The sequence below is a fragment of the Lepisosteus platostomus genome, chromosome 17 (genome assembly GCF_059453375.1).
Source record: "Lepisosteus platostomus isolate fLepPlt1 chromosome 17, fLepPlt1.hap1, whole genome shotgun sequence".
Classification (NCBI taxonomy): Eukaryota; Metazoa; Chordata; class Actinopteri; order Semionotiformes; family Lepisosteidae; genus Lepisosteus; species Lepisosteus platostomus.
Window position 1 is genome coordinate 5,331,559 of NC_142627.1, and position 17,832 is coordinate 5,349,390.

The window sequence follows — 17,832 nt, forward strand, 5'->3', positions numbered from 1 at the left end:
GAGACTCTTGAAGCTGATGACAGACAAGTTGTCCTGATCGGTCTGAAGCGCATCGGATTTGACAGAAAAGCATCATCCGGTTGTGGCTCAGCACGAGCAGGGCCGAGGAACAGAGAGGTCGTGTTTTAATGAAGTCAGTCAGGAAACAGCAACAGGACATGGTCATGTGCGTTTAAAGAAAAAAAAAGAAGTTAAGACGGAGATCTTTTAGAAGCAGGAAAGAAACACACATCTCTTGATTTTCTTCCCTCCAGCTGTTAACAGTGGTGCCTTTAAATAACTATGGCAAAGCACAGCCACGTGAGTCATCTTCCTTTTCTCTGCTCAGCCCCATGAACCAGATTATTATCAGAATCTGAGCGTCAGGCCCACTGCTCTCCAGTGAGACTGGGAACCACAAACTTTCCTTCCAACAAAGCCCTCGGAGGAGACGAGTGGTATTTACCGCGACAGCCTTGGTGGGCCGTTATTAAAGCTCGTTAGGGCCGACAGCTCCTTGGCACGAGGTTGGCCCAGCGCTGTTGCACATTCTGAGGCTGTTCTTCCCCTTGAGGTGACAAAACTGAACCTCACCCATTTCTCAGAATATGCATCTGGACGGTACACATGTTAGTTGTCTGTTAGTTAGCCACCCTTAATCTTAAGAGGGTGCATAAAAATTCAGGAAAATTGTTATTTATAGCTTATTAAGGATTTTAAAACATGTAAGCAAATTAAGGATTTTTGACATTAAGAGAAAAAATGTGTCAATCCACAATGATCCAGTTAAGGAAAAATTGCAGAGAATAAATATTCTATAATTAACATACTACAATAACACAATCTGCCTCGAAAAGAAAATCTGTGTAATACAGTGCTCTGCTGTAGTCTCATCACGTGTTCCTGAACCCAGCCTTTAAATCCTATATTTATCAGGAACCCTTAAGAAAGTCATGCACTGAAGTACAATGGCCATTACAAAACACAAAGCAAGATGATAGGAGCACTTAATGTGGCAGAGACACTCCTTTTCACAAAAAAGGATTTTGTGAAAAAAGAAATGAAGGAATGGCGGCCCAGACAAAAGAGAGACAAACACTTAACATGTCAAAAGGTGCTATTTGGTGGCAATATGTCATCCCAAACTACAGACATGCCAGCCTGACAGAGTGACACTGCACAGCCCTTTCGAAACTGGAAGACGACCGCTCAGGTAGGGAGATGAGACGGAAAGAGCCTACCTTCCATCTTCAGCTCGGTCGTCCGTGCAGGAGCAGAGCTGAGGATTTGCGAGTGCTAGGATATAATCCCCTGAATTCGAAATGAGCTGGAACATCGAACACTTAATACTCTAGACAGCATGTGGGTTTCACAGCGAAGGAAGTCAGGGGCAGGGCTTTGCTGCTCAGTAAGAAGTCGTTAATGCCTTGAAGCAAATTCAGCGCATAGTTACCTTATCACAAAGCTGCAGGTTTGCTTTGCAAGAATTTTAAAGGCAGCCAGAGTGGCCACTCTGATTGAGTTATTCCTCAGTAGCACAAGAGGGAAAGTGACACAGGAGCAAACCAAAGACTGAACCTTCAGCCCAGTATGAGCTCTTGAAGGCCCAGGGTAGAAGGACAGAGTCACAAGCCCCTTGAATCTGGTAAGCCAACCAGGGCTCAACAGACACCCCCCATCTGTTTTTATTACCATGGGGGAAGACAGAACAAATGAGGGGATTAAGGAAGATGAGTAACTTCTGTCCATCTCAGATGGAATGCTGAGCCTCCCCCAGTGCCTTAGACTCCAGCATGTCAGGTGAGGACTGAGGACGGCCACAGAATAACCTGCCACAGGCCACCTACAGGACAAGCCAAAGTGACTGGAGTGGTCAGGTCTTGTATAGGAGAAGGTGGCTGCTCTGTTGTCCGCTGGTATGGATGATGGCTGACAGACTTCCTGGCAGAGGACACAGCTGGTGAGATAAACCTCCACAGTCAAACAGCTCCTCCAGACCCAGGTATGATCCTGACGCTGGGTAACAGTTAGTAACGATGTGATGAACTGAGATCACTAAAGGTCCCCATTTCATTTTCAAAGGGACATTTCCTCCTGCAGGAAGCCCACTGGATAGTCTACAATATCAAACTTGCCAGAGGTTTGAAATAACCTCAAACAAAGGTGCTCCAGTATCCTCACCACACATCAGCTCTCAGTGGGGCGGACAGCAGAGTGATGAGGCCAGTTCAGAGATGGGGATTATTAGGAGGCCTTGACTGGCAAAAACCAGGGAGAAATTTGGCCAAGACACCAGGGTTACACCCTTACTCTTTTCAAGAAAGCGCCCCAGGATTTTTAATGACCACAGAGAGTCAGGACATCCGTTTTACTTCTCATCTGAAGGACGGTGTCTTTTTTTTACACTATAGCATCCGTATCGCTTTCCTGGGGCATTAGGACCCACACGGACCGCAGGGTGAGCGCCACTGGTCCCACTAGCACCTCTTCCAGTAGCAGCCTTAGCTTTCCCAGGAGTCTCCCATGCAGGTACTGACCCGGATCACACCTGCTGAGCTCCAGTGGGCTGCCAGCTGGGAGCTGCGGGGTTATAAAGAAACACGTTGGCCCCTGTATAATTCTCAGGTCAGCTGGGAGCCGGAGAGAGAAACCCACACCTACCTTTCAGCCTCTTCAGGTGCACTGGCACGTCGCTCTTGATGCTCTTGGTGTCCTCTTCCGTCGACTCTCTCCTGGCCAGCGGGGGGTCATTCTGGGCCAGCCAGTCGGCCACCTTGCTCTCCGAAGCAATAATGGCGGCCTGCAGGGTAGTCAGCTCTTTCCCTCCCTGCTGAGGGGACCTCTTGCTCCGGGGGCGTGGGTCTGGCGTGAACTTGGTGACGTGGTCCTTGATGGTCACCTTCCCGGGGGCGGCGTCGTCGAACTCGATGGTGAAGGACGCGTGGCCCTGCGCGGCGGCCCCCGCGGCGCCCCCGCCCTCCGTGTCCTTGGTGGGAATTTCCTGGATCCCGCCGTCGGCCATCGGCGCCGCCTGCTGGGCCTCCTTCGTGGGGATCTCAAAATAACTGGGCTCCCGGCACAGGGGGTGCAGGCCGTCCTCCGCCCCACTCTGGTCCTCTGCCTTTCTGGGCTCCCTGCCGTCGGCTAGCATGCAACCAGAGAGAAGAGTCCACCCAGTGAAACACGTGATATTCTCGAACCCGGAACTGTCCTCCTGTTTGCACGGACAGTGTGGGTCAGACCAGTAAGGATACCGGGCTTTGCAGTCTCACTGCAGCAACACACATTTTATAAACTTTTATAAACCTTTCCGAACTGCAGCCCAGGTTAAAACACCTGGAAACTGACACCTAACTGCGAATACAGAAACATCTTCCAATGGCTCACCATTTGAGTTTCGCAAGGGGAACTTCAGAGCTCACGACACTGACACTGTTTGAACTGTAGCATGGTTTCTCAAGCTATTTTTGCTCCAGAAACGTTTCTGAAGATGCTTAAAGGTGGAAATCTGGACAGCAACAGCACAGGCACGGAAGAATTAAAATTAACGTTTTTCATTGAAAATAAATGTTTTGCAAAGTATGCTGGGAAAAAAAAAACTTTGTAACAACACAGCACAGATACATACTCCACATAACGCACAAACAGTATCCTGCTGAGATAGCATTTTCTGCATGAAGTTTTAGATGTGTAGTTCTAACCCACTCAATCACAAACCCTGCCAATGGAGATTCAGTCACAGCAATGACCCATACTGAGCTCGACCAATAGATTTATTTTTTGGTCTTTTATCCCGATTGCACATTAACACCAATTTACTGAAACCACAACAGTTTACGAGGCACCGGTTACTCCCACCTTTCTACTAAGAATAAGAAGCAAAACTACCCAGGTAACTGACAAGGCTACTCACCAAATTCAGCATTTACATTCAAATTCGAAGGTGATTTTTATTTTTCTAAGTGATTCTAATAAAACAAACTTCTTGGACAATTCAGAGCACCGTGACAGAGTAAAAAAAGCAGAAGGCTAGGCTGCGCAGCTTCCGATATTTATAAACGGTGACACACTTCCTCTTCCACAGGAACAGTGGAAGATCCCTCGCTAGGGGCAGACCCAGCTGGAAACTGGGGCCCGCCACAGCAGAGCAGGTAAGCCCGGGGAGATTCAAGAAGGTGCAGAGGTCTGCAGCAGAGCAAAGCGGGCAGATGGTCAGAGCACTCCTTGTAAACTGACTGTGGTCAGCTTAAATAAGGGACTTTCTCAGATGCGTCAACAAAAACAGACATTCGCCATGGCAACAACTGCAGAGGACGAGGGAATCCCTGGACTGCCTGTTGCGTGAGGTCGACGGGGCTCCGACTTGGCTCAGATCCAGCCCAATATTTACTGAAGCATGCAAATGCTTTGTGCTACCTGGTCCATATATTCCACCTTCTTGACTGGCCCACAAGAAGAGTGAATGAGGTGATATACTGCAAGTGCAGCGTCACTCTTCTGTAACACTGCCGGAACAGTTAGGAGCTGTCTGAATAGAGGACACTCATTTCTTCATCAATGAAATCCTAACAATCAATAAGCTATTATCACTAACAAGCTGCTCTGATCAGCACTCCAAGACAGCTGCCTACACAGTGTTTCTAAGAAGGGCAGGCTCCCGATGCAGGGGTTTAAAGATGAAAGGGCTGATTGAGAACTGACAATGGATGCTGCCTTAGGGAAGTCTTCAGTATGTATTCAGCTGGGTGCATATCCAAGTTATAAATATATATACTGTATATTTAGATCCCTAGTTTGTGAAAAGTCAAGGCCCAGAGCACTCTAGAATGGTCCAATCCCCATCCTAGAAAAGCCCTTTGGTACATCATAGGTTAACAGCGCACTGTACAGTTGGCTACACATTTTTACTCCTAATATTTCCTCATTTATCACTGGCTACTCCAAGCATCAAGCAGTTTACAGTACATTATGTAAAACTAGTAACTCCTTTACTTTAACCAAAGAGAAACATTCTCCAAAAGCAGAGCTGGGCTGAAAAGACAATCAAAAGAGTGCTAAAAAGATTAAACTCTCAGCAACTGCCACATCTGTTTTCGGCCCACACGCCAGAGGCCTCCACACTGCTCTCAAGCCAGCCCCACGGAGTCTCCCCGCCTCTCCCTTGCCTCATTTTGCTGGAAGGGTCTGTTCGGCCACTCCTCACCAGCCAAGGAGGAGCTGTATCTTCACGCTTAGCGTCCACATATCACAGTTTCAGGCCTTGTCTCCCTGTATTACGGTTTCAAAGCAAACCTTTCACTCCAGGTCAGGCGAATGTGACCTAAGCCAGGGAAAAGCCACTTCTTGAGCCTTTCCAAAACCCGCTACACCACTGCCAGCTGCAAATCTGCTCTGGAACAGGCTGGTGAGGCCTGAGGCCTCTAGGACTACCAGTGCTCTCATCGCCTCTCTGGGTCAGAGGTCAAACCGCTGTCTCCCTGGTGCGTGAAACCTTCCTCTCAGTCACACTGTCTGCGGCAATGCTAAACTGTGGGCTGAAAGGGTCTAATGCTCAGTAATCCCATTATTGCTGCACTAGCAGGGTTAATGAGATCTGGAGCCCTTAACCAGTGCTGACAGCAAGTGGTGAAAGCTGAGATTCCTGTCAGAGTGCTGGGTCACTATCAGGACCGAGCTGCAGAGGAGGAACATGATCTATATTTGCATAAGTGATTCCTCCCAGGTTTCTTTCTGCGGGTGATCCAGGTTTACAGTATGTCAGTGGGTGACTAGCTGCATTTCAGGTCTTTTCAGTTCTCAGGTAAGGCATAGCAGCAGTAAAATGCATTGTTCAAAAGTCTTACAGCTTACATCATCCCGACAGAACCAACCTGTTTTGAACTCTGGTGCTGAGCTTTTGAAGGACTAATAAAAACAAATTTATTTACAGACATTAACACCACTGTTGACAGACAGCTAAATGTATAGTTTATCCTCTGTGTGGAATGTATTGATCTGCATTGTCTAAGTGAGCCACAGCATCCTGCAAATACTGAATATTGCAACACAATGCGAAATATCATTAACTGAGCTGTCACACAAAAAATAATTCTCTGCAGAAATGAGGTAATTTTCACAAAACGAGTCTTGCATGGCACTAATTCAAAGCTTGATTAATGAATATATGTAAATATTCGGTAATAATCAGTGTTAGTATTCTACTTTTGTTGCTACTGACATCAACAATGAAAACATTAACGTCTCAGAAATGCATAACGTTTTGTAAAAAGCAGGCTGTTACAAAACAGACATTGCCTATATGCCTAAGAAAGAAGACCGGACCATCCTCTGTCTGACCGCAAAACAATAGCTGAACTCTAAGCTAAAAGATCTGTCAAACAGAGAAGGGTGTTACTCTGTCTGCAGATTGAAAACGCATCAGTTAAGAAAATCCTGCAGTGTACATAACCCATCAACTGTTACAGCTGGGGCATTCTGCACTCCGCACTCTGACGGACTCAGGTCACGTTAGATGTGCTCCTTGTGTGACAGTGCTGCACGAAACTTCAGAAGATCTGTAATCTCTCCGTTACTGGCTCTGAGCTATGTAACCCTATCTCCAGGGAAGAGCAAGATTTGCCCATAAATGCATTTTTTTTTAAAAAGTCTGTCGGTATTCTAATTAGCAAATCTATTCAGGCTTATAAAAATGTATGCTCACTGTGATGTAATAAGCGATTGTGTCAGTGCCTTTTAGACCGCTCAAAGGAAATTAGCATAATGTATTAAATACAATGTATATAACGCAATATTAAAACTCTTATGGTTAGGAGGTAAAAGACATCACACTCTGAAAAATTAAAAACGGGCGTCTCCTTTAAAAACATAATTAACATTTAATTTAAAAGCTCCCACGTTTTAAGGAGGGAGACAGAATTCCACAATCTTGGACTCTGCGAAAAATAGCCTTGTTGATTAACAGCACAGAAAACTGTAGATACTCCTTCCTTGTCTGAATGCATGAGATTCTACAGAAAATAATGACAGATGAAAGGTAGACACGCCATATCCTCCTGTTCATAACTTGTTTTAAGCTTGAAACGCCGCATGATTTTGCAGAGATCGACACCCTGCTTTACATCCTTCCGAGGTGGTCTTCTCTACCTCTTTACGCTGTGCAGATTATTGTGAGCTCACCTGTCACTCCACTGTCCGGCTTCTTGGCTGATGCTTTGGTCTCCTGCTTGAAGGAGTTTTCATCATCTGCGTCGTCGTCCCCCCACCAGGACGGCTGGCCATACAGGGGCGTGCCCCGGTGCAGCGCCGCAATGTCTGCTGGGATTGGCAGAGAGGGAGACAACCCTCAGTAACGCCTTTGGGATGTCAGATAAGCAATGTAAAAGGCCAGGACCCACATGGCTTGATGTGCAGAAAATCTTAACGAGGTTTCAGACGACAGCTTATAAGTGATTCAATCAGTAAAGTGCTCGGCTCCACATGCAATCTGGGTCCTAGATGACGGAGGTGACTGGTTTGAGTATGGACTGTCTCATTACGTATCTCTAGCTGTGACTGAGAGCTGCCAAGGTTTGAAATTAGCCAGGGTTATTCACAGCCTGCTGCATGATTGTGACTCCTGTACCACTGTCATGTGTCTGTGAGCTTGCAGTGCTATAGAGAGAGTGGCACCAGTCCTCATCTAGAGTATTCAAATGTACACACCATGTGCTTGCAGAACAGAGCAAATCACACTGCATGATTTGGAAGAATCTTGGAGTATGCCAATTCCAGAGTTTTGTATCAAAAAAGTTGAGTTTCTCCACATGTTCTTCTAATGGATTCTTGGATCACTGTTTTTAGCTGAATTATTATTATTTTAAATATGCATCTCTCATCATCTTTAAAAAATGTATAAAACGGATAATTCTATGTATCTGATAAATATATATATAAACACCTTTTACATAATCATTTGACAACCTGTTAACTTCAAAATATTCAACACGGGTACAGAACTGCTAGTTCCTGTGGCCTGTAAATACTGTTGTACAACTATGAAATTCTGAGTCACTTCTATTCAAAGGAAGCACTTCTTGCTTTTAAAAAAAAACTCAGGCCATAAAAGGTTAAAAGACAACTCTAAACTGATCAAATAAAAATTATGATTGATTTTACTATGTAACAATGCAGAATGTTACCATCCCAAATACATAAAGCTTCAAACATCACAGTAAGAATAATTACTGGCTTACCAGTCACTCTGAATGAAAATGCATCACTGTGAGCAGACTTGTTGTTGTTGTTGTTGTTTTATGTTTCAGAGACTGAGCTTCCTGTGCTACAGCTTACAGACTCTCTACCTTTAACACTCCAAAGGGCCGCAGATACAATGACAGACGTACTAACTTTCACTCATACCAGCTGGACAGACCCAAGCCATTTAGCGCCATTCTGGAGCAAGCACTGATTTCAGTTTTCTCAGATTAAAGTGTAAAGCTAAGAGCTGGTATTTCTTTAACTGTGGTATTCCAGCTAGATGACTGATCTATATAAACTACTACTATTTCAGAAACTGACAACACCCAGAAGGCCTCCTATACAGTACAGTAGTATCTAAGGTTACAAAAATATTTTAACCGATTCCTGTTACCTCTTGAGGGGTTAATAGAGGTGGTCTTTGCAACTTAGTTCCTGTGAAATTCTGAGAAAGCTGCACCTGCAAGCCCATAGCAGAGATAACAGCAGATCCAGCCTGCCCTCCTGCACTCTGCCAGGGCTGACACAGGATTTTCAGAGAATAACAGCACAAGCTTCCGATCCATCTTAAAGCAACGCCGACTGCTCTGCACCACTGAAGCAGCAACGTCACATCATTTCTCGTACTGATGACTTTCCAGGCCAGCACTCAATTTAAACTTCTTTATAACCGCAGTTAAGCAGAATGAGTTTGTTTGTCAAACCTATACATTAGATCTTCCTAAGATTAATTATGTGATATGTGTATAAAATTAATTGTAGAGACTGGCCTGGATGTGCTGGTCACGTATTTTTGTAAGAGGACACTGCATTAGAATTCCGTCACATCCAGCACACTGAAGTTGCCGGTCGCTGTGTGAAATCCCTGTCAATCTGAACACGTGACGTGACTGTAGAGATTCTTCCTGTATACTTACTGTGAACATAAAATGCATGAAGGGAAAGGAGAAAAATAGTAGGTCTTTGCCATGTGTAATTACATGTTTCTAGGTTTGGCAAGATCTGGAGTTTGAGTCATACAAATTCAGTATACAAATTTATTTATAAATTCTATTTCCTGACACATTTTGGCGCATAGGTACATTAGAATAGGCTTCGTACAGTTCACAGGTTTAGTCCACAGAAAAGAGACAGTGGCATTGTAAATTGCTCTGCGATTACAGCAGGCTAGAGTGCCATCTATACTGTCACACCCCTCTCTGATCTGTGATTACTGCAGACTCTGCACTCGTTGCACTTTGTGAACAAGAGTCTCCACGGGCATATTTTTTCATGGAAATAAAATCCGCTTGTTTCCAACATATTGATCAAGTTTCTTTTGTTGCCCCTGAAATATCTGCTATTTAGCAAGTAACCCAGATCACTAGATCACTCAGTTGCAGATTGTGGAGACAGCTGGATACTATGACACTATTGCTTTACTGTGCATCAGCAGTTCATGTTCTCAGACTCCTTCAAGAATTACAGTTCCTATAAATACAAGTTTAAAAACTCACAAATTGCAGGGCAATGGGATGCATGCCAGGCTTTCAGCTAAAGACATCAAGATTTACAGCCTATACATTTGTCTAATCACATTAGTACAACAGACTGTAGCTCAGAAAACCTGGGACCACACTCAGACACAGCGGGAGTCCTGTCAATCTTCCTCTCATTGTTAGAAATATTTATACCACTTACTGAACGGCTTCAACAGCTTTTCAGAATTCAAAAATAATAAAAAAATAAATAATAAATAAAAATATAGCCTAAAAAGAAGACAGGCTTACTTACTTGACTGCTTTTGTAAATCATAATGAAATTACACATTTTCTTCTGACTAATGTTTTGTTAGTTATTAATCTCTATTTAACTACTCATTTCCTACGGGGGGCAGCAAAAATGTTGCCTGAGCATCTCTGCTTCCACTCAGATTCTGCCCCTCGCTTGGGACCCTCGCCAAACAGAGTCACTTCAGCCACCCAGCATTCCTGGGAACCCCTGTCTAACAGGGACAGACAACCACAATCTCAGATTTGGGCAACGCCTGACAGAGATGATTACAGATTCTCTGCAGCTCGTCTTGCACCAAAGCCTTTCTAATTTCTAATAGGAAGCGATTAGTCACAGTGACCGAAAGGCCAGCTGACACAGTGATACAATTGGTCTGAAGGAATCTTAACTTCCCTCAGGTATCATAAACAAAAAAATCGCAATGAAGCTTGACAGTACTGCACAGTGAGATTATTTTGTAAACAAAAAATATTTCATGCTTTTAATCAAAAACCTCGACATAATTTGGGTATGAAGACGCCTGAAAAATACAAGGTTTCAGCTTGTTGTGATTGAAGACAAGAAGATTCAATGTGAATTATATCCGTCTCTCTTTAATGATGTGACACTGCTCTGCCTCTAGTTTGTCATGGACCAGAAGTTGTCACAGGTGAATAATCTGCAAGAAGATTTTTCCACAGGGTGGTGGGTTGGATTTTCACAGAGAGGTTCATTAAGTCTGGTCCAATGTGCAGGATGAACTTTCTAGGCCTTAAACACTCTCTAAATGCTGATGACTTTAATAAGAAATAAAAGTGAAGAAGGTGAAACAGCCAGCCGGTTGCTACTGGTTCCTTTACCTGCCATCTTGTCGTCCAGTTTTGGGGGTTCTGCAGGTTTGGGGGAGCCCTCGCTGCAGGCTTCGGCAGCCTTAGTCTCGGGGGTCTTCATACAGGACGGCTTCAATCCCTCCCCTTCACAGGGCTTCTTGGGCAGCTGGAGCTGGCTCGTGAACTTCTCGTGCTAGCGAGGAACAGCACAGGAAAGGCCCCGAGTCAGAGAGGAATTCCCAGCGGAGACACCGGGGTACGAGCCCGAGGCCGAGCCGCGATGACGGCAACACGACGGGGGTGGCAAGCGAGAGGAGGCTGACCGGACCGTCCAGCCCCTCTGCTTGCGCTTAGCTAATCGATCCAAGGGTCTGTTAGATGCACCCATTTCCTTGAGAGGCCAGGGTGGCCGTTGAGAGAAAACGGCCAGGTAGCCTGCCGCAGACCCCCACAACCCTCGGTGTAAAGACATGCGTCCTGTGAGACCGTCACGCTAGTCCCTCTGTCCTACCTTCAGCGCCTCCTCCGGGACGTGCAGCTCCCCTCGCACCACTGTGAACAGGTTTGTATGTGAGGCTCGTCAAGGAAAGGTGCCGCCCATGAACCCCAAACCAGGAACCAGGAGCCCGGAATCAGCCGCGACCCGGTTACCCTGTTACGTCAGCGCGGGTGAGTGCGAAGAACATGACCAACACACTCAAAGCCCGGCAGTTTCTAAAGCAAGGAGCCCACATCTACAGCCACACACAACATCTATTCAATTCATTCATATTCATTAAGACTGACAATGGAGATGTTCAAGGACTAATTATCACATCTGAAATATTTTTTCTTCTTTTTTGCTTTTTATGTGAGAACATAAAAACGTCTGTTTAAGGAGAGGGAGCCCATTCGGCCCACCTGCCCCTTCGGTACAGTAGTCAGTGGCTGATTGATCTCGGGATCTTATCCAGCCGTGTCCCGAAGGAGGAAGGTTCCTCCGAATTGCCTCTACTGGTCACCTCACAATCCATGGATGGTCACGCATCTCGAAAAACCATCGGGGATGCGACAGCTTCAAAATAAAAGCATTAAAATCTCTCAGAACCCTGGCTGTCAGCAAAGCAGGAGACTTCCAGAAATTCCTCCTGGGAAGTCAGTGGGAGCTGAAAACAAGTCAAAAAGGATATCATATCCAAACCGGAGCTTGTCATCCATCTTCAGAGTGATGTACATCTGTTCCTGTATCCGGACGTCATTCACAAACGTCTGCATTGAAAGCCGACAGGAGAGGACAGTTTAGAAAAGCAGATGAGCACTGACCACCAGGCACCCTCACCGGACCTCCCTGAGCCCACACTGTCCTGACAGAAAGGCCAGGAATCACTTCTCCCAGGAGGTCAGAGGGCATGAGAACCCAGGAGACAGTGCGTCTCCAGCACCCCGGTGAGACTGCTCTGTTCTAGCTTCTTTTTTAACCACAGACAGCTAGAGCTGGAAACACAAACCGTCAACTCAGATTCTTAAGTGAAGGAAAACGCAGATCCAGGACTGACTGTCAGCTCTGTTTTTAATCTGTCCCGCCTTAGTGTGACTAACCTTCCTGCGCTGATTCAAGGCCTCGCCGCCCTCTGCTGCACAGCGAGAGTGACTCATGCGGTAGAAGGGGGCTGGTTGTGTTGCTTTTATATTTCCGACTCGGGGTTAATGGGCTAACTTCCTGCTGCTTCCCGCAGAATGCCTGGCGAGGGCACGGGAGGATACTACTCAGCCAGAGCAGAGGAAGAGGGGTGTTGCTGAGGAGCAGAACATCCTGGCAGTGTTATTTCCGCGTCAGGCCAGTCGAATACTTGTACACAGATTCTCAACCTCATCCTTGAGTGTCATTACACTGATCGGTCTCTGACCTGCTCTGAAATTCAGAAGGAAAGACAAGCTGACAGTGCTTTCCTAATGCTGTTTTTTATAGCCACGTTTTAGCTCATTATAGGGCTGGTTTCCATTTTCTGAAAGAGGGTATGGGTAACTTCAGACAGAACACTGGCCGTGACATACTGGCTTAGCTAAACATTGAAGGCAGGTGTTTGGGTTCAGGGTTTCCCAGAAAGCCACGTTTCGACCCCTTACCCCGTTCAGACTGCCCAGGTCCTTGACTTTGTGCTCGTCGGTGGAAGCCTCGTAGTTGATGACCGCGTGCTGCTTGTCGACACTTCGGGACTGAAAAACACCACAGGAGATAAAGTTCACAAGGAATCAGTCCGCCACACATCCGTCCGTTATCGAAAACCACGGACGCCAGATGGGAGACCACTCTAGACAGGACGCCAGTCCGCTGCAGGTCAATCGAACAATTAATTAACAGATATCATTCAAGGGGTAAGACCCCCCTGACTTTAGGTTAAAAAAACACTGTAACAGATATTGTAACAGTTTGACTACAGAAGGAGAGCAGAGATGGATTACACATACCACTGTTGCAATTAAACAAGAGAATGACACGTTTGTGAAAACTGGATGTGCTCAAGAGCAGCAGGTCTGTTATCATTGACTTCTTGACCAAGTCTGCATCAATAAGCTGCGCTAGACTGGATCAACAGCTTGTCATTCAATTCTTATCCTGCTCTGGGCCCTCATATCCAGCAAAATACAAACACTACAAACCCAAGGATGAAGGAATGTTTCAGAAAACAGGGCACTCAGCAGAAACTCTGTCAATAGGGGAGCAGGGTGGGGGTGAGAGTTTGGGAAATTTGGGATTGGTCACGCATTTGTGTTTTAATAAGTGCTTCTACAACAGTTTTTTGGGGTAAAGTAAAATATATAAAACACCTCATTGGGTTTCAGTTTTTTAAATAACTGGCAGTGGTCTGGTATTGTGCGTTACTGCACATACTTAGACAATACAAGCCTGTCAGAAACCTTCATTCCCAGACTTACAGGAAGCGAAGGAACAATAACATTAAAAGTATTTAAACTCCGGGAGCCTTGAAGTCAATAAGTGAATGTAATTTTTATTTTAATATCATTTTATCAGCCTCTCGGCGTGAAGGACATAGCCTACATAATGGCGCCACACTTGAGGAGAATACTGAGATGTCTATTGTAAAACAGCATATGTCAGAGCTAAAAATGTGCTTTTAAGCTTTATTTAGTTTTTAGATATCTTTCTCTTTCAAGTCTTGATGTTTTTACAAAGCACTATCTTTTCCAAGCTTTGCTCATATCTTGTCAACTAAATCAGACAGTAGACAACCTCTCTAAAGTTGAAGTGAAGTGAAGTAAAGAATTTATAGAGCCAAAACTTTCTGAGGATCCAGAAACAGCGAATCTATAAATCTCCCTTTCACTTACAGTACGTGTTATCCAGTCGACTTCAAAGCATCGAAAACACTAGACAGTTGATATACTTCCACTGTGTTGAATGGAAAACAAAATAAATGTGGAATTTAATGGGTCTTCAGGATCTAACTGCAGGAGGAGGCCAATTAACCAATCATTAAAGCACAATGAACTCTGACTGCTACTAGGTGACACAGCCGCCAAGCCTATTAAATATGCACCTTCCCTGCCAAGAAGCCGTCTCAGCGATTTCAGTGTGCCAGTCTACAAACCCTTAGTGCTGCCAACCAGATCAGGAACCAGCCTGAAGGGCCACAAGTCATATTTAACGATGACTGGTGCTAGAAAATGAGAATGTCAGGGGTCATGGGACACGTGAAAAATGAGACATGCCTGCAAAATGACACACACATTTCCCCATTTCCTCCACTGCATCAAACTGACGAGTGCAATAACGTGCTTAAACTTTTTTTCCCCACTTCATCTGGGAAAAGCCCATCGCCTGTTCTTCACAATCAAACAGTGCACGATGAAGAAGTAAACCTGATTAAGACAGGTGGTACCGATCGCTTTGATTGTTCAGATTTAGAGAGACTGGGGTGTGAATGACTTCAGCAGATTATTTTTCTATTAATAAAAATCACCAGTTATCTTGTTATACCTACCCAATTTCAGGACTCAGGGTTTTGTGGCCCCACACAGGGGAGGCTGAGGAAGCGCTTAGACTCCAACACACCCACTTTCTAGCCCCTCAACTGTTAACATGGCACAGATTCAGACAGGAGAGGTGCACGGCCAACCATGCGTCGTCACGTGGGGAACTCCAGTCACAGTCCGCTAACAATATGACCCAAGCTCGAGCCCGAGATCACTGAGCTCAACCTGCACTCAGGTGAGTGACTCTGACAGGTACTGCATCATCTTTTAAATGCATTCAAAGGAGATGATGAAGGTCAAAGTAATTTACAACTAAAAAAATTGTATCATGTTGATGCTGTACCTGATATTTTTTAAATAACATTTGGTTTTACTTTAACATACTACCCAGCCTTGGCAAAAAGAAGTTCCAAGAAGGAGGTCTGATCTCAGAGATCTACAAAATCTGCATTTAGTCACATTCCAGCAGGGCCAATCTTCCAGTTACCCTGGAAATGAAGGAAATGACTGGGCCTGATAACATGAGATTACTCAAAACTGAATACTCTGCTACAAGATGTGCTACTCAGTTCCTGCACAGTGGCACCACACAACTGTCTTCGTCAGACAGGCCCCCACACCGGGGATAAATACAAACACGGCTCACATTATACACAGCTTGAAGCAATGCTCCTATGGGGATTTCACCTGATATCCAGCATCCGACAGCACTGCAGACTCTAAACCTCACTGGTGACCAGACTTTCTCACGTCACTTCTTTTGATCAGGCTGATCAAGCCTGTACCATTAAGCTCTTTGCAACCTCCAAACTGTAACGGAGAGGAACAGACATCCACATCAGACGCACGCTCCCTTCAGAGAAAGGTTTCTTGAAAGCGTCCACATCTTCATTGTGCTTCAGGGAGCAATTTTTAACAAAAGCCTTCAAACAGGAATGAGCTAGGAGGCTCCTGTCAATCTAAAACGACCAAAGCAGCAGGAAAGGAGTGAAACAATCCATACTTCCTGATTTCTCGGACTTTGATGTTCGAGATGTAAGATGACATACAGGCAATTCTTGGAGGAGCTTTTCGAATGAAATGTTATTTTTGTAGCTTTTGTTTTACAAACTATGACCCTGGTTTGTTTTAAGCATTCAGCAGGTGCTACTCCCAGCCGTCTGCTCTGAGCTTGTGAAAAGCTGTCTGTGCTGGAACACTGCACAGCATCATGCCACGGGGTCCACTGCACCAGTGCAATCACCCCACTTCCTAGCGAGGGCCTAAAGAGTGACTATCTAATCCCATCAGCTTCTGTCACCTGTAACAAAGTGAACTGGAGCTGAGAGGGGTGGTGTCAATCTGAACGACTTGCCTTACCTTGTCTGAGAATACAGCACTGTTAGCACTCAGTTAACGCAAAGGATGCAGTGTGGAGCCCAAGGGAATTCAATTATGTTAATTCTGCACCACACAACATGTGTGCATTATCTGGCTTCAATAAAACCTGGCTCAAACCTATTTAAATTCGGCAGTGAGCGTATATACTGTCAGACAAAGCATCTCATCTGAATCTCGGCTCTCGTCTAGAGACGCCGCAGGATGCAAAGACTGTAAGGATGGTGATCACAGCAGCGCTGTGGACAAAGACACAGAGGAGGACAACCTGGGCAAGTAACTAGACCAGCACAAACCAACACCCCTCAAACACACAGGGAACCTGTTTACTGCGGGCCTTTTCTCAACAGAGGCTTGGGCATTATAATCAAATTCTGACCAAGAAAATCAGAACTCCATTGTAAGGAGCCCATATTCAAATAACCACCTACTTAACTCTGAAGCTCTGCTTCAAAGCAATACAGCATTTATTTTTTGTGGTGTTTGGTCTCTGGGTAAAACCACAAAGAGCCCCACCTCGTCACCAAGTTATGGGACAGGCCTGAGACGCTGTGTAGTGATGTTGTGGTTGCAGTCAGGCCCGTCCAGCCCGTTGGCTCCATTTCGTCACAGCACCGGGCACCCTGCCCACTCCCCCCGCACGCTCCTGCTAAAATTAACCCTGAAAAATCTGCCCCAGATTCTATTAATACACCCAAGTCAGGAGCTTACGAACGCTTTAATTGTCATGGTCACAGCTAGTTATTAGCCAACAAGACATAACACCTGGTGGGTGTTTTTATCAACATTTCTCTCCTTAAACTCGCCTGTGAACAAAACGTGTCTTCCTCTGAAGTCTATTCTGCACACGGCCGTTAAATATTTGTGTTTTTCAAAAATCTGCTTTCCTCTTTCTGAAAGCAACAACCAAAAACATGGCGCACGTGAGAGGACTGCCCAGGCGGTTCTGGAGCGGGCAGGGTGTGTTCGCACGAGGGGAAGTCGGTGAAGAACACGACCCCGCACCCTGTTCGGTTTTCCTCGGAACTGCGGCTTCCCTGGAAACATCTCACCCACAGCGCCAGGAGCTGCCGGTGAAAAACTACAGTTCTAGCACGGACCCGATTGTCCTTCCAGATAAGTCTGTGAAAACATGAGGTGTAACTAATGTCCTGGAACAAACCACGAAGCGTCAATGAAGGAAGATTGCGTGGCGCCTTGCAGGCGTTTATGACCCTTCCCAGCCAAAGGGGTTTGAAAAGCACTAAATCCTTTTAAATACAGGAACACGCTCACAAACACCAAGTCATGGTCTCTTGTTCTTGACTCACAGACAGCTTGCTACTTTGTGATGCTCGGATTGAAATAGCTGCTTAGCTGCTTTCCATGATCTCCACCAGGCTGCTGATGCTGTGAGGAAGACTTCTGAGGCCGGATTATTAACAGCCGATGTCTGTTCTGCAGAGACCAATGCTCCCCGAGTTTCAGACTACCGGTCTCGCCTCTCTGTGCTTCCGAGATGAGCAGAAAGCCACAACAACGAATAAATCATCTCCAGTCTGATACAACACACGGCCGTGTTGCTCCGAGACATCTGGGTGTCAAGTTTCACCAAAGAGAACAAAGCGAAGACACATTAAGGCTATTTCACAGTGTGAAATGACCCATTTGTTCATTGGGTACCGACTGTATGGGATGTGCAGAG

The 17,832-nt window shown here is 45.5% G+C and overlaps 1 protein-coding gene across 13 annotated transcripts in view; it reads right to left on the reverse strand.

Annotated features, from left to right (window-relative positions):
• cep170aa (centrosomal protein 170Aa) overlaps positions 1-17,832 on the reverse strand; it is a 61,836-nt gene that overhangs the window by 26,323 nt on the left and 17,681 nt on the right. For 10 of the 13 annotated variants that reach the window (XM_088610383.1, XM_088610377.1, XM_088610380.1 and 7 more), the window contains 6 exons: positions 12,903-12,992; positions 11,963-12,044; positions 11,308-11,363; positions 10,827-10,989; positions 7,156-7,293; positions 2,641-3,123 (listed from right to left, as the gene is read on the reverse strand). In XM_088610383.1, the coding sequence (XP_088466509.1) occupies positions 2,641-3,123; positions 7,156-7,293; positions 10,827-10,989; positions 11,308-11,363; positions 11,963-12,011 (889 nt within the window). In that variant the 5' untranslated portion in view covers positions 12,012-12,044; positions 12,903-12,992. Of the gene's footprint in view, positions 1-2,640; positions 3,124-3,892; positions 4,029-7,155; positions 7,294-10,826; positions 10,990-11,307; positions 11,364-11,962; positions 12,045-12,902; positions 12,993-17,832 lie in introns of those variants that run through there. The other 3 variants (XM_088610373.1, XM_088610385.1, XM_088610384.1) reach the window with 2 other exon arrangements.